The 15,000-nt window shown below is 47.2% G+C and overlaps 1 protein-coding gene across 2 annotated transcripts in view; it reads right to left on the bottom strand.

Annotated features, from left to right (window-relative positions):
* Window positions 1-11,675, bottom strand: part of LOC147018183 (uncharacterized) — a 49,948-nt gene extending 38,273 nt beyond the window's left edge. The window contains exons 1-2 of one of the 2 annotated variants that reach the window (XM_085897615.1): window positions 11,247-11,624; window positions 735-3,259 (exon numbers count right to left, since the gene is read on the bottom strand). In XM_085897615.1, coding sequence (XP_085753741.1) covers window positions 1,014-3,230 — 2,217 coding nt within the window. In that variant the 5' untranslated portion in view covers window positions 3,231-3,259; window positions 11,247-11,624 and the 3' untranslated portion in view covers window positions 735-1,013. Of the gene's footprint in view, window positions 1-734; window positions 3,260-11,246 lie in introns of those variants that run through there. The other variant, XR_015062304.1, reaches the window with a different exon arrangement.
* Window positions 11,676-15,000: the final 3,325 nt, after the last annotated feature.

A 15,000-nucleotide genomic window follows, 5' to 3' on the forward strand; every position in this document is an offset into this window, starting at 1 on the left:
TCATATCTGGGGCTTGTGAATGCAAAAGATAAGTTTATAATCAAACGTTAAAATAACGATGTTTACTATTCATCATGTTAGGGGGAGGGTGGGTGAGGGGAAGGATCTGCGGGAACAGAGTACTGTTAACAACATACTAGCTAAACATGCGCGGAGCACGAAGTTTCAAAGGTGGGGGTTCGTTAGGACGTCAATATATCCAGTGCTCACAATGTGATTTATAGAATTTCTTTATATACAATGTTTCTCGTTACATTTTTTGTGTCAAATGCACCTTCTGAGGAAGTCAGCATGTGCAGAAGAGGGTTTTACATTGCAGACACTGTTTTCTCGGAGTGGCATTACGCCTCTCGGCGGTGACAGTCTGTCGACGACAGACGTAATGACGTCAGCGAATGACCGATGATGTCACGACAGCATTACGCCTCTCAGCGGTGATGTCACACGTCGCCATGCAAACGAATGTAAAAATTAGAAAAAAAAAAAAATCGCCAACAATTCCCAAACGTGTCCGTCTGGCACGATCTCACATCGCCTATGCTGTACAGTAGACGACAGAGCACTCACATGCTGAAAGTGGCGACAATTCGTCTGCCAGTTTCGGAGGAGATAAGTCCACAAAATATGGCGTAGCGTATCAATATAATAATATTAATGTAATATATATATATATATATATATATATATATATATATATATATATATATATATATATATATATATATTTAGGGCGATTTTAGCTACTATGGTAAAAATTCAAATTTGCAATAGAAGTTTGCAGAACCTTCCAAATGGTGAGGTTTCATGAAAAACTAAAATCTTCCAAGTTTTATTAAGATTAAATAATATTTAGGACTTGCGCAGGCACTTGACATCCTTCTCCATTAGTACAACATGGCTAAATTAAAATGAAAATCTCTTTTGATGAAAACAATTAAAAAAAATTATCCTGAAAAGTAAATAATATGCCTTTATAAAATCAAAGTTTCCTTTGAGGCCTTTGGGTATTTCCGTCAGTCATCCTCCATCACTTGAACAAGGTACTGCACTTGAGCTTCATCTCTTGTTCGACCAGCTTTCGTGAAATCTTGGATGAGGGCGACGCCTCTTTCGGCCGCATCATTCACGACGTTCAAAGAGTCAACCCTCTGCTTTGCTTTGACGTAGGATTCAAAGCTCTTCCAGTTTGATGGATCCTTTTCCTCGAGAAAGTCTTCTGGCAGCTCGAGGAGCGTAAAGAGATTTTTAGTTTTGGAGGAGCAGAGGTCAGACAGCTTCTTTCCCTCTGGATTGGGAAGCCAGACTCGTCGAGATGGATCCTCTGAACCCTCCACGTCCTTCATGTTTATTACCATGGCGATCTTTTCTGACGAATCTAAGTTGTCATCAAAGAGTGCAAGGCCGACGTTAACTTCGCTCAGGTACCACAGATGGCAGCTCATTGTTTTGTATGCAGAATGATTCAAGGAATGGAGGGCTTGAAGGAGCTGGAGGTCATTCTTTGGCGCGGAAGCAGCATTTCGAGCGTCGAACCAGGCCCTGATATGGTGCTTAGCAACAAAAAGACAGACCTGCTTGATCCCGCTAAACAGGCGTTCTGTGCGACATGTACTGCGGGATGATGACGCGCGTTTAGTGAGAAAATCCGAGAACTGCCCTTGAAACATCCAGATCTTGAAGCAGTAAATTGCACGAGCCATCCAACGCGCTCGGTGAACGGCGCCAGGTGCCCTGAATGTTGGAACCTGATGTCCAGAAGGGATGCCTCCAAGGAAAATGATCGTCAGTTGGAGAAGTTCTTTGTGGTCGTCTCGGGGATGCTTCTGCTTCAGAAGCTCTTGGGCATGCTGAATGACAGAATTGGCCCATGGATGGATATCGGTGGCTGTGCTTGCATCATCAGCAGCAGTCAAGTACTGCGTGAAATGAAAATGGAGCCAGCAGTCCCGGAAGGTTTGGAATAAGGTGATGTCTGGCCCTCGGGATGCTTCATCGACCGAAGAAGAGTAAATTGCTTCCAAAACAAGTTCTAAGACATGGTGCCGACACGCAAAATAAAGAAGTTGATGATCAAGGATGTTTTCAATACGAACACAGACCCCACCCCGGATTCCAGTATTAACAGCTGTCGTGTCAAAACACATCCCTTTGACACGTCCAATCAGGTTCCAATCCTTAACTGTTGAAAAGATGACCGCGGCTGTTTCTTCCGCCTTGGAGTCTTTCAGCATCGGAATTGCCAGGATTTTTGACACACCATTCCCAGTGACCAGAATTGGCAGCCTGTCAACTTTGTCTCTTCCAGTTAGGTCTGGCATCAGCTTGGAATCCCAGTGGACTACCAGGGGTGTGTCAACCTTAAAGCTCTGCTTTATCTCTTCAGCGCGTTGCTTCCGGTGCTTAACACGAGCGGCACGAATGGCACTTGGACTGAGAGAAAGTTTATTGATGTCTTGTCCCAATTGCTTGGCAAATGGAATTAGAACCCGACTTGCAGAACGATCGCTAAGGAGAGTTCTATCCAGGGCCTCAGTTACTTCAGATGTTAATCCAGTTGTCTCACGTTTTCTCTTCGGAGGCTGGGAATCACAGGTGGTTGGATGGATGGAAGAAGATGGTTGTCGACTTGGACTAGATTCAGTAGAGCTGGAGGAGGAGGAAGACTGGAGGTTGGCTGTTTCAGAAGTTGCAGCCATCTCCAAAAGCGCCTTCTGTTTCCTCTTTTTCTCTTCATCCTTACGTTTCATAATTTTCTCTGAAGTCCTGGAAGTCTTGTAGTCAAGACTCCCGATCTTTCCTGGACGCCCCTTTTCACGCTGAGAAGCAAGAAACTCCTTGTCCTCATCGATTTTTATAAGATTCATAGCATCAGCGTGAGCTATGTCAAACAGCTCATCCAGGTCGGCCTTGAAATTGTCTTGTTTCTCTATGTTGGTAGCAGTCTTCCGATTGATGCTTTTCTTTAAACCCTGCCACGTTGTGTGTAATTTTCGCACATGGACTACCACATCAGGAAGGTGCTTAGTAGGAATCCCCTCTGTGGACCAGATGTTCATTAGCTCTAGTGATGTTTGATTCACACTTGCAGTTAGGGTCTCATTCATTTCCACATGAAGGAACATCAAAAAGCGGAGAACTTCGGCCTTAGAAGGAAGCTTCTGGCCAGGAAGTGTTGGATTAGGGGATCCAATCAGCCAAATGGCCTTTTTCGATCTAGTTCTGGAGGCCATTACCCCCAAAATATGCAGAAATTTCTGGTCTGAAAAAAGATAAAAACATCATGGTAAAGTGGGAAATGTTACAGAGTGGTAAGTACAAATTGAAAAGTAACAAGTTTTTGCCAAGCTTGCGCGTTAATTCATGCATGCATGAAGAAAGGCTCTGCTCACTGCTGTGCAATTGCGCAACTTTCAACAAGAAAACTTTGCGTTTCCGAAATTTGGACTGAGTTGGGACTTCATTATTTTTAGATTTAGCAATTTATGAGCTGATTTTCATTTCTTCACATCAATATTTAATATCATTTTTATGCATTCAATTATACGAATATATTAATTAAACCCTCAAAACAGTAAATTCAGATGATATCAAAATAAACTTTTAATTGATCTGCGAAAAGAGGAAAAAAATCATTTTTGGCAGTTTTTGATGCCCTTTGTGCAACTTTGCATTGCTTGTGCAAGTTCAAGAACATGACTCAAGAAAAAAATATTTTAACACAATGATTTCTAGTAGGAACCTCACTGAATGGCGGGTTCTGCGCATTAAAAAAAAAAACTTTCATTTTTTAGAAGCACCCTAAATTATATATATATATATATATATATATATATATATATATATATATATATATATATATATATATATATATATATATATATATATATATATATCTTCTTCTTCTTTCGTCGGCTCCCGTTAGGAAATCGCCACAGCGGATCATCCGTATGATCCGCATCGTGATTTGGCAAATGTTTTACGCCGGATGCCCTTCCTGACGCAACCCTGGTCGCCTCTTACGACACAGGGATATGGTACACCTATTTAACCAGGGTATACACCGGCCCAGTATACTGGTACTCATTTCGCCGACCTCGGAAGGATGACAGGCTGAGTCAACCCCCTGGTGTATTAATTCAGTGGCCCAACAGGGCTTGAACTCAGGACCTTTTGGATCCCAAGCCGCTGCCCTAACCACTGCGCCAACACCAGGCTTTCATTTTTTAAATGTTTCTAGTAGGAACCTCACTGAATGGCGGGTTCTGCGCATTAAAAAAAAAAAACTTTCATTTTTTAGAAGCACCCTAAATTATATATATATATATATATATATATATATATATATATATATATATATATATATATATATATATATATATATATATATATATATATATATATATCTTCTTCTTCTTTCGGCTGCTCCCGTTAGGGGTCGCCACAGCGGATCATCCGTATGATCCGCATCGTGATTTGGCAAATGTTTTACGCCGGATGCCCTTCCTGACGCAACCCTGGTCGCCTCTTACGACACAGGGATATGGTACACCTATTTAACCAGGGTATACACCGGCCCAGTATACTGGTACTCATTTCGCCGACCTCGGAAGGATGACAGGCTGAGTCAACCCCCTGGTGTATTAATTCAGTGGCCCAACAGGGCTTGAACTCAGGACCTTTTGGATCCCAAGCCGCTGCCCTAACCACTGCGCCAACACCAGGCTTTCATTTTTTAAATGTTTCTAGTAGGAACCTCACTGAATGGCGGGTTCTGCGCATTAAAAAAAAAAAACTTTCATTTTTTAGAAGCACCCTAAATTATATATATATATATATATATATATATATATATATATATATATATATATATATATATATATATGTTTATAAATAGTTGGGTTCTGTGATCGCAACATAAACTAGAAGGGCACTCGGTGAAGCACATACCTCTGCCACACAATGCCTGAGCCACGAGAACATATCGGGCCCAATACATTACATTTTTGAGATATCATGCTCTACATCGTTTTTGGCCCCATCTCTCAATGGTGAAGAATCACTTTAAGAATTAATTGGCGTATCCAGATCACTTTAAAAATTGTCGTATACAGATCTTCACCAAAATAGAATAAATTCGTCCTCAACACACATCCAACATGTCCACCAAGTTTTGTCTGAATCCGTCCACAACTTTTTGAGATATCCTGCACACAAACAGACAGAAAGGGATGAGAACAACCTCCTTTACATTCAGTGGCAGAGGAAATGAGAATTTATTTGCATTTATCTTGCTCTAATGCAGCAATCACTCATGTGGGAATGGATGTTGCCAAAATAGCACCCCCTGGTGGTAGCACCCGCAAAATAGCATGCCAGCCAAGAAGTTAGTGGGAAACTGAAGCCAGAATTCAATTGTAAAGAGATAGGTGCACACAAAATAATTTAATTTGAAACTTATTACCTCCATCCCTGAAGGTGAAGGAGTTTGTTTTCACCCCTTTGTGTCGGTTTGTTTGTGTGCAGGAAATCTCAAAATTTGTGAACGGATCCGGATAAAATTTTGTGAACAGGTTCAGTATGTGACAAGGACGAACTAATTAGATTTTGGTGAAGATCTGGATCCGGATCAGACAAGTCGAATTTTTAAAAGTGATTCTTCACCATTGAGAGATAGGGCCAAAAACGATATTGTTGTGGGCCGGGAGTCGGTGGCGAGAACGACCGCTAGGTGGGGAAGTTTACACGTCTCCCACCAGACTCCCCGGAATTATAGGCCGTCACTCCGGATAACTTCGAAGCCGGCGGGTCGGTTAATCGACCGTGAAACGCCAATATCTCGACCGCGTGGCGTTGGGTTAATTGTCCAGATGCAATATACCTTAGTAACCACGCAGTCTTGGCTACCGGGGATTCACGCCCTCGGAACGTCTGGCCGAACCGGATCACTCTACCAGCTACGGTAGAGTATCAACTTCCACCTATCAATACGGGCTCGGATGCAGTCAAGCGGGCCTGCCCAGGATGTTCCGGCTACGATGGTCCGATTACCGGGGATGAAACCCCGTCTAAACTCAGATACGAACCATGCTGGACCAATACAAGATGGGACAGAAACGAACTGGGAACATTTCTAATAAATTTTATTTACAGTAAAAGACAAAGGCAAGATTTAACGCGACTATGCAGGAAGTATTTACAATGATCCAAAAACACTTATTCAGTCTAATTAAAGACAGGCCCACATGCAGACACAGACACAAATGAAAAGAAAACCCAGTCTTTATTGGACCCTCGCAGCCATGGAGAGACAAGCTGGGGGTCAGAGTTCGGTGGGTACCTGAACGTCGGAGAGAGGGCGTGCTCCGTGATGCGGCACCTGACAAAGGTCGTTGGTCCGATCCCCAGTCGCACGTGGGATACTCGAGGCTCGTGGCGGAGTTCGGGTGGCGAATAATCAGGGTCCACGGAGGGGAGGGTCAGGGTCGCTCTGTCCTTCCTTGTAGAGGGCCAGAAAAGACACGTTCGCCACCTCAATGGCCCTCTGCTCAACCCTCGTGACAGCAAAAACCCCTTCGTAACAGCAACGTAGACCTCCAGTGACCACTCTTCGTAATCGCCCCTCATAACCACCCCTTCGTAACAGCAAAAACCCTCAAGAACCTCTCAGAACTCTCGTGAAACCCACCAATGCCTCACAGAGTCTCTGGAATTTATGGACCTCACTCAGTGGGGAGGGGCCTTGGTCAGCACACCTCGCTGTTCGCTTCTAATTGGCCAGGATCCTACGGGCACAGCCTTTCTGGACAGGTTTTCGGCCATGCGGAGAAAGCCGCCCCTCCCCTCCACGCGTGTTTGAGGAACGTGGATGGTGGTGAAGCCACGATTGCGTGTGGAACGTTCGTGGAAGCCGAGGACTGAGACCGCGAGCCCCCCCCCCCCGCCTCGGCAAGTCAAGGTACGAGCGGCCAATGGTGGTGATGGAGCGTGATGGGCAGGTGGTGAGATGTAATAACCTAACTATAAAAAACATCACAACGCACATATTCGACTCTCCCACTAAACAAAAGGAAGGGACCCGTCTCACACGTACTTACCGACATAACTAACTTTGGGACCTGAATGTTGAGTGTGCATTGTTTCCAGATTCGTAACAATATAAAGCACGACGTCTCAAAAAGTTGGACGAATTCGGACGAAACTTGGTGGACAGGTTGGGTGTGTGACAAGGAAGAAGCGATTCAATTTTGGTGAAGATCTGAACATGATAACTATTTAATTCAAGTGATTCTTCACCATTGAGAGATGGGGCCAAAAACGAAATATCGCACGATATTTCTAAAATGTATTGGGCCAGATATGTTCTCGTGGATCAGGCATTGCGTGGCAAAGGGATGTGCTCTACCGAGTGCCCTAGTTAAATACTGCAACTATCACAGAACACAGTTAAAATGTTGCAGGTTGTTATTATTCATCCAGTCGAAAACAGGAAAAGTTTAAAATTGAAAAAAAAAAAAGCTGCACTTTAACTTCTTCACCTGAACATGTACCGTGACCAAGGTGAGTGGATTAACACCAAAACATAGGCTTTACCAACTAGTAAGTCCAGCTTTTTATTTATTATTATTAATTATTATTATTATTATTATAAACTCTTACTGTGACAGAACATGGTTACATGAGCTGGTTGACAAACACAGTACTTAAGTGCCCATCATAGATGTGGGTCTTTCAATGAATTCTTAAAAAGTGAATGCGTGTGTGCTTGTGTGTGAACAAGAAATGGTAAGAACTTGACATGGGTATTTCTCATATTTTCTACACAACACGTGATAGCTGCTCTTCTACCTTACTCCATCGTATGCTGGCTGCTTTTCCCGAGTCCGATTTGGAACCAGGAACACAAGTATTGCTGACAATTTTAGAAATTTCCACTCTTTCTTTGAGATGCTGAAAAATTGATAAAAAAAGAGAATCGATTTGACTCGGATTTCACCCGAGCAACGACAACTTAAAAGAGCTCCAACAAGCCGAAGTGAATCACTAAAGACTCACACGCCCATTATACCTCACTGAGACATTCCAAAAAAAGTCCCCAATTACATGGTAGTTGCACCAAACACACACGTTGCTCCACTCTCCCTTCAACTCCCAAACCACCCCCCCCCCCAATTTAATCGCTTGCGAGTTAGCTCTCCTCCCTCCCCAACTACATGCAAGTTTTCCCCCGCCTTCCCTCCCTCCCCAACTACATGCAAGTTTTCCCCCGCCTTCCCTCCCTCCCCAACTACATGCACGTTTTCCCTGCCCTCCCTCCCTCCCCAACTACATGCAAGTTTTCCCTGCCCTCCCTCCCTCCCCAACTACATGCAAGTTTTCTCCCTCCCTCCCTCCCCAACTACATGCAAGTTTTCCCCTGTCCTCCCTCCCTCCCCAACTACATGCAAGTTTTCCCCCGCCCTCCTGCCCTCCCTCCCCAACTACATGCAAGTTTTCCCCCGCCCTCCTGCCCTCCCTCCCCAACTGCATGCAAGTTTTCCCCCGCCCTCCTGCCCTCCCTCCCCAACTGCATGCAAGTTTTCCCCCGCCCTCCTGCCCTCCCTCCCCAACTGCATGCAAGTTTTCCCCCGCCCTCCCTCCCTCCCCAACTGCATGCAAGTTTTCCCCCGCCCTCCCTCCCTCCCCAACTGCATGCAAGTTTTCCCCCGCCCTCCCTCCCTCCCCAACTGCATGCAAGTTTTCCCCCGCCCTCCCTCCCTCCCCAACTGCATGCAAGTTTTCCCCCGCCCTCCCTCCCTCCCCAACTGCATGCAAGTTTTCCCCCGCCCTCCCTCCCTCCCCAACTGCATGCAAGTTTTCCCCCGCCCTCCCTCCCTCCCCAACTGCATGCAAGTTTTCCCCCGCCCTCCCTCCCTCCCCAACTGCATGCAAGTTTTCCCCCGCCCTCCCTCCCTCCCCAACTACATGCAAGTTTTCCCCGCCCTCCCTCCCTCCCCAACTACATGCAAGTTTTCCCCCGCCCTCCCTCCCTCCCCAACTACATGCAAGTTTTCCCCCGCCCTCCCTCCCTCCCCAACTACATGCAAGTTTTCCCCCGCCCTCCCTCCCTCCCCAACTACATGCAAGTTTTCCCCCGCCCTCCCTCCCTCCCCAACTACATGCAAGTTTTCCCCCGCCCTCCCTCCCTCCCCAACTACATGCAAGTTTTCCCCCGCCCTCCCTCCCTCCCCAACTACATGCAAGTTTTCCCCCGCCCTCCCTCCCTCCCCAACTACATGCAAGTTTTCCCCCGCCCTCCCTCCCTCCCCAACTACATGCAAGTTTTCCCCCGCCCTCCCTCCCCCAACTACATGCAAGTTTTCCCCCGCCCTCCCTCCCCCCCAACTACATGCAAGTTTTCCCCCGCCCTCCCTCCCCCCCAACTACATGCAAGTTTTCCCCCGCCCTCCCTCCCCCCAACTACATGCAAGTTTTCCCCCGCCCTCCCTCCCCCCCCAACTACATACAAGTTTTCCCCCGCCCTCCCTCCCCCCCAACTACATGCAAGTTTTCCCCCGCCCTCCCTCCCCCCAACTACATGCAAGTTTTCCCCCGCCCTCCCTCCCCCCCCAACTACATGCAAGTTTTCCCCCGCCCTCCCTCCCCCCAACTACATACAAGTTTTCCCCCGCCCTCCCTCCCCCAACTACATGCAAGTTTTCCCCCGCCCTCCCTCCCCCCCACTACATACAAGTTTTCCCCCGCCCTCCCTCCCCCCCAACTACATACAAGTTTTCCCCCGCCCTCCCTCCCCCCCACTACATACAAGTTTTCCCCCGCCCTCCCTCCCCCCAACTACATGCAAGTTTTCCCCCGCCCTCCCTCCCCCCCCAACTACATACAAGTTTTCCCCCGCCCTCCCTCCCCCCAACTACATACAAGTTTTCCCCCGCCCTCCCTCCCCCCCCAACTACATGCAAGTTTACCCAGCCCTCCCTCCCTCCCTCCAACTACATGAAAGTTTTCTCCCTTCCTCATCTGTCCAGACATATGCATCATAATGACTTATTTGCCCCCACTCAACTGCTTACCAGTTACTCCTCTCTCACACCACACCCCAAAAACATGACAGTTGCTCCGCTTCCTCTCCTTCAATTGCTTGCTCCTTCCCCCATCAGTTGAATGCAAGTTGCTCTATAGTCATGAAACTTACTGCTGATTGGTTGTACACGCACAAACGTTACTTCGCCACGCCACCCCCCTCCCCCATGTCCCAGTTGCCACTCCCCCATCACCATTACATGCTTGCTTGCTTGTTGCCCCACCCCCGAAACCCTCCCCTCATTGCATGCTAGATGCTCACACAAACCTTGCACGTTGCCCCGCTGTCCTTAGTTGTGCCCACACACCCATTCAAAATGGGCTATTGCCAACTCGTCACGACCAACCAAAAGTCTTTGGTTCACACATGAGGAATGCAATCCTAAATTCCTGGTAAATCTTGCGCTACCTACTGGAAGATCAACGCATCGTTTTAGTAACAATCGGAAATGAACAATTCCAAGAGTTTTAAAAAATAAAAATAAAAATACAAATCATGAAAGGGAATCAAAACGAACGATTCGGATATTGTAAAAAAAAAAACCAAGCAGTCTTAAAAAAAGGTGAGTGCGAAGAACAAAGGCCCCACGTGCTCAGGACGAATAAGGACCGTCACGCCCTGAGGTAAAATTTCCAAACACAAAACACGAGTTTGGAATCACTCCAAGGAACTGGCCGCACAATGGCCTTCCACTTTCCAAAGCTCTCGCGATAACACCACAAAAAAAAAGGGGCACGGTATATCCCAACGAAGGAAACGGCGGCGGGTCGGATCACGAACCATCGCCGACCGGTCGTTCGTCCGAGTGTGCGAATGGAAACCCAATTCCAACCCGGAGGAGCTTTATCCATACATCCTCTCACAAACAAAAACCAACAAACAGATTAAAAACAAACAAAACAAACTCGAGCGCGGGGATTAAACGCGAGACTGCACCGCTAATCGGAAACCAAAACGCCGACTCGACGCGTGAGAGGGGAAAAGGACGAAATACCACAGCACATTGGCGTTTCCCTCACGAAATTGGGTCAAACCGGGGGCGGCGAGTGGAGCAAGGAAATGAGAAAAACCGACGACGAAACCGATTAGGGCTCGACAACGAGGGGGAAAAGTAATTCAAAAAAGGAGAGGGAGAAAGGAAACGAGACGAGGTGTGCGGGACACTCACAGGCCGGGATGGTGCGTGACGGGCTGAGGCCGATAAAATGGCGCCTCTCGCTTCCTTCCTTCCTCGCGCTCTCCCCTCCCTCTCCCGCCCACCGTGGCGCCCTCTGCCGTTCACTTCCCGATTCGCCTCAGCGGCGGCGGCGCCCCGATCACGATCTATATACCGCTCAAACCTTCGCGCGATCTCACGCCACGAGACTTACGGAAGACCACAAAAGGGGAAAAAAAAAAAACCGGCTAAATGAAACAGCAGCGTTGCTTATTCACCGCCTAATACGCCGCAACCAGCTACACCGCCCAGTCATCGCCCCCCCCCCCCCGGAAGACGTTCGACAAAGCATACCCACAAAGAAAGCTTCACCAAAATGCTAAAATACCACGAGAAAAAAATTGTATTCAACGGTGAAGCTGACGGCCTGTGAGAAGTCAATGACGGAGACAATTACGATTTCGGAACAAGGTGAGATAATACACAATAATTCTCAATTATTACATACATATATATATATATATATATATATATATATCTTTCTCTCCCTCACACACACAATACGGTTTTATTCATTCCCAATGATTTTTTTTTCTGAAATTGCGATTCCCGAGAGACTTCCGGAATGGCTCTCGTGAGTGACGTCATGACGTTCCGGTGCGTCCTCGCCGGTGAGCGGGCCGCGATCGCTGTGGACCTGGTTCGGGGTGGACCGGGTTTACACACACGGTCCTGAGCTGTTGCAGTAACCCCACGACACGGATAACGGAAGGGGCGATGACGAGTACATCCAAACGACTGACCCAGCGCCGGTCCATTGAATGAGTGAAGGAATGAAACGAAGGGAAAGAACGACAAAATGACCAGTTTTATAAAATGGAAATTTGGAAGTTTATTAAACGCGATTTTAAGTTCACAGCGTTCAGGGAAAACTCTTTTTAAGTTTATATACAAAAAAAAACAAACCACACAGGTTATATTTTTCATTGGGAAGGTCTTCAATCCCACCAAGTACCAAGGTGTGATGTTGTACCGACATGACACCGCCAAACGTACTTTTCTTCTTTGATGTCCCGTCACGAGGCAACAACGCAAATGACGGTCTAATTTACTCACGAAATATTTGACGTCATCAAAACGGATTTTACAAGGAAAAAAAAAGAAGTAATCACACGACGTAATTCCTCAAGGCTCTACCATGGTGACTTCACCCGGTGATTTAAACGGCGATTCTCGCCTCACGACATAGCCCAAGGCATCAGCAAGCTCACCTTTTGCTGTGGTCTGGGTTCCATTCTAAGATAACATACCAGATTCGTGCTTCGCAGTTGCGGGGTGTTTCATCGCAAAGTCGGTTATGTACTCCGTTCCCAAGATGGACCTTAAACTGGGCGTCCCGTCTGCTAGTATTGTTACGAATCTGGAACCTTTTGCACACAAACAGCCAGTCCCCGTAGTTCAGTTATTTTGATAAGTTTGTGTTTATAGTTAGAATCCATCCACTATGTCTAATGGGAATTTCGTGTGCGCGCTAAGAGTTATTTTTCAGTAAGGTTTTTATTACATCTTCTCCAACAACAACAGCGACGCCGACCGCACTCAACCGGTCACCATACGTGTTTTTGGCTTAGGGCATGGGCGGAGCCTCCGTCGCTTCGGATCGAGGCTCCGCCCCAAGGAGGGGCATACAGCATTTCCTCCAGCCAATGAGCGAAGGGCGAGCATCGCACGCGGGCCCCAGCCAATCAGGGGGGCTGACCACCTCAGGGGTGGCCCCACCCAGCCAGAGGAAGTGTTCGGCCCGACCAATGAAGGGCGGCCACGAGTCGCCCGACAACCCCTCGTCCAATCCAGAGGCAAGTTCCTCAGAGCGGTGTCCTCGAGCCGCGGGGGAGGGGAGGATAAGACGAAGTGGCGAGCCATGGAGAAAAAGCAAGCAAGGCTCACCTCGGCGAAAGCAAGCAAGGTTCGCCCCCTTCGTATAGGAGAAAGAGAGGAAGCTGCTGGCGTTCTCATCTGGTCCGTGGCCGTGCTGGCTGGCGTCGGTGGCGCCGTTGTTGGTCCCCGGAGCTTGGTGCGGCGTTGTTGGCGGTGGGTTTGAGTCCCGCCACCAGACAAGCTCGAGCAGACCGCACGAGGCGGGCAGATACAAATACAGACCGCGGCCACCATTTCTTTGGGTGTGTGTGTGTGTGTGTGTGTGTGTGTGTGTGTGTGTGTGTGTGTGTGTCAGTCACCAGTCTGTATAAGTAGAAATTGTTGTGTTGTTCATTGTACCTGGTTTGCATTTCTTTTATTCGTGATAACTCTGCTCTTTTTGTGCTCCCCCTCCCCGATTATTGTTCTAAATAAACCCCTGTTAAATGTTCCAGTTTGTTGTTTCCTTAATTGGCCTAACAAGGTGCGTATTGAGAAATAGTCAGGCCGTTCGGGCCAGTAAGTTGTCATTTGGACCGACGGATCTTGGTAATCCCCGCTCGGTTTACACCCGGATCGGGCTCGGTAAATGGTCCGTTCCGCCTGAGGTCCGGCGAGGGTGTGGTTTTTCCCCGGTAGTTGGATGACGTGGGTATTTAGGTATATTGAAATTAGGCAATTAACACTTCCCCACACCGTCAAAATATTGGCGACCACAGTCCGCTAAGGGACCCGTGAACTCTCGGACTTATCCGAGTCACGACCTAAATTCCAGGTGTTCGGTGGGAGACGACTCCACTGCTCCACCTCGTGGTCGTTTATCGCCACCGACCCCTGGCCCACAATAGTATTACTAGGTGGCCGTTAAGGATCACAGTTCATGTGACATTTTTCACGAACCAAAACTCGATAATCGAGCTGTTCAACCGGCTTCACTATAAATGGACCCGAAACTTAACTTCTGCCGTTTATGTGACGTCACCGAACACCCGTGATCCTGTACGTGACATCACCGAACACGCGTGGGAGTGGAATTCAAAAATCTTGTTTCACTTAAATTAATTACCAACAGAAGGAACAAGGAACTTTGACACAGGAGGAGGCCATTCAGCCCATGATGCGTGCACCACACAAAGTTCACGTTTTGTATTATCCCACTGATAGGCGGGATCTGATTACAGACCTCCAAAATCTCATCGACGACTTCTCACCACCTCACCCACTCATCCACCAAGTTTCGTACAAACCCGTCCACAACTTTTTCCAAATATCGTGCTATTTATCGTTTTTTGGCTTTTTCTCTCGATGGGGAAAAAAAAATCACGGAACATTCTCGTACCCGGATCATCACCAAAATAGAATGAATTCATCCTTATCATGCACCGTCTGAACTCCGACCATAACTTTGATATATCATAAGAATAATTATATATATATATATATATATATATATATATATATATATATATATATATATATATATATATATCTTCTTCTTCTTTCGGCTGCTCCCTTTAGGGGTCGCCACAGCGGATCATCCGTATGATCTGCATAGTGATTTGGCACATGTTTTACGCCGGATGCCCTTCCTGACGCAACCCTGGTCGCCTCTTACGACACAGGGATATGGTACACCTATTTTAACCGGGGTATACACCGGCCCACTACACTGGCACTCACTTCGCTGACCTCGGAAGGATGACAGGCTGAGTCAACCCCCTGGTGTATTAATTCAGTGGCCCAACGGGGCTTGAACTCAGGACCTTTTGGATCCCAAGCCGCTGCCCGAACCACTGCGCCAACACCAGGCATATATATATATATATATATATATATATATATATATATA

The sequence above is a fragment of the Eptatretus burgeri genome, chromosome 10, assembly GCF_056783735.1.
Source record: "Eptatretus burgeri isolate ZD-2024b chromosome 10, Ebu_testis_v1, whole genome shotgun sequence".
NCBI classification, from domain to species: domain Eukaryota; kingdom Metazoa; phylum Chordata; class Myxini; order Myxiniformes; family Myxinidae; genus Eptatretus; species Eptatretus burgeri.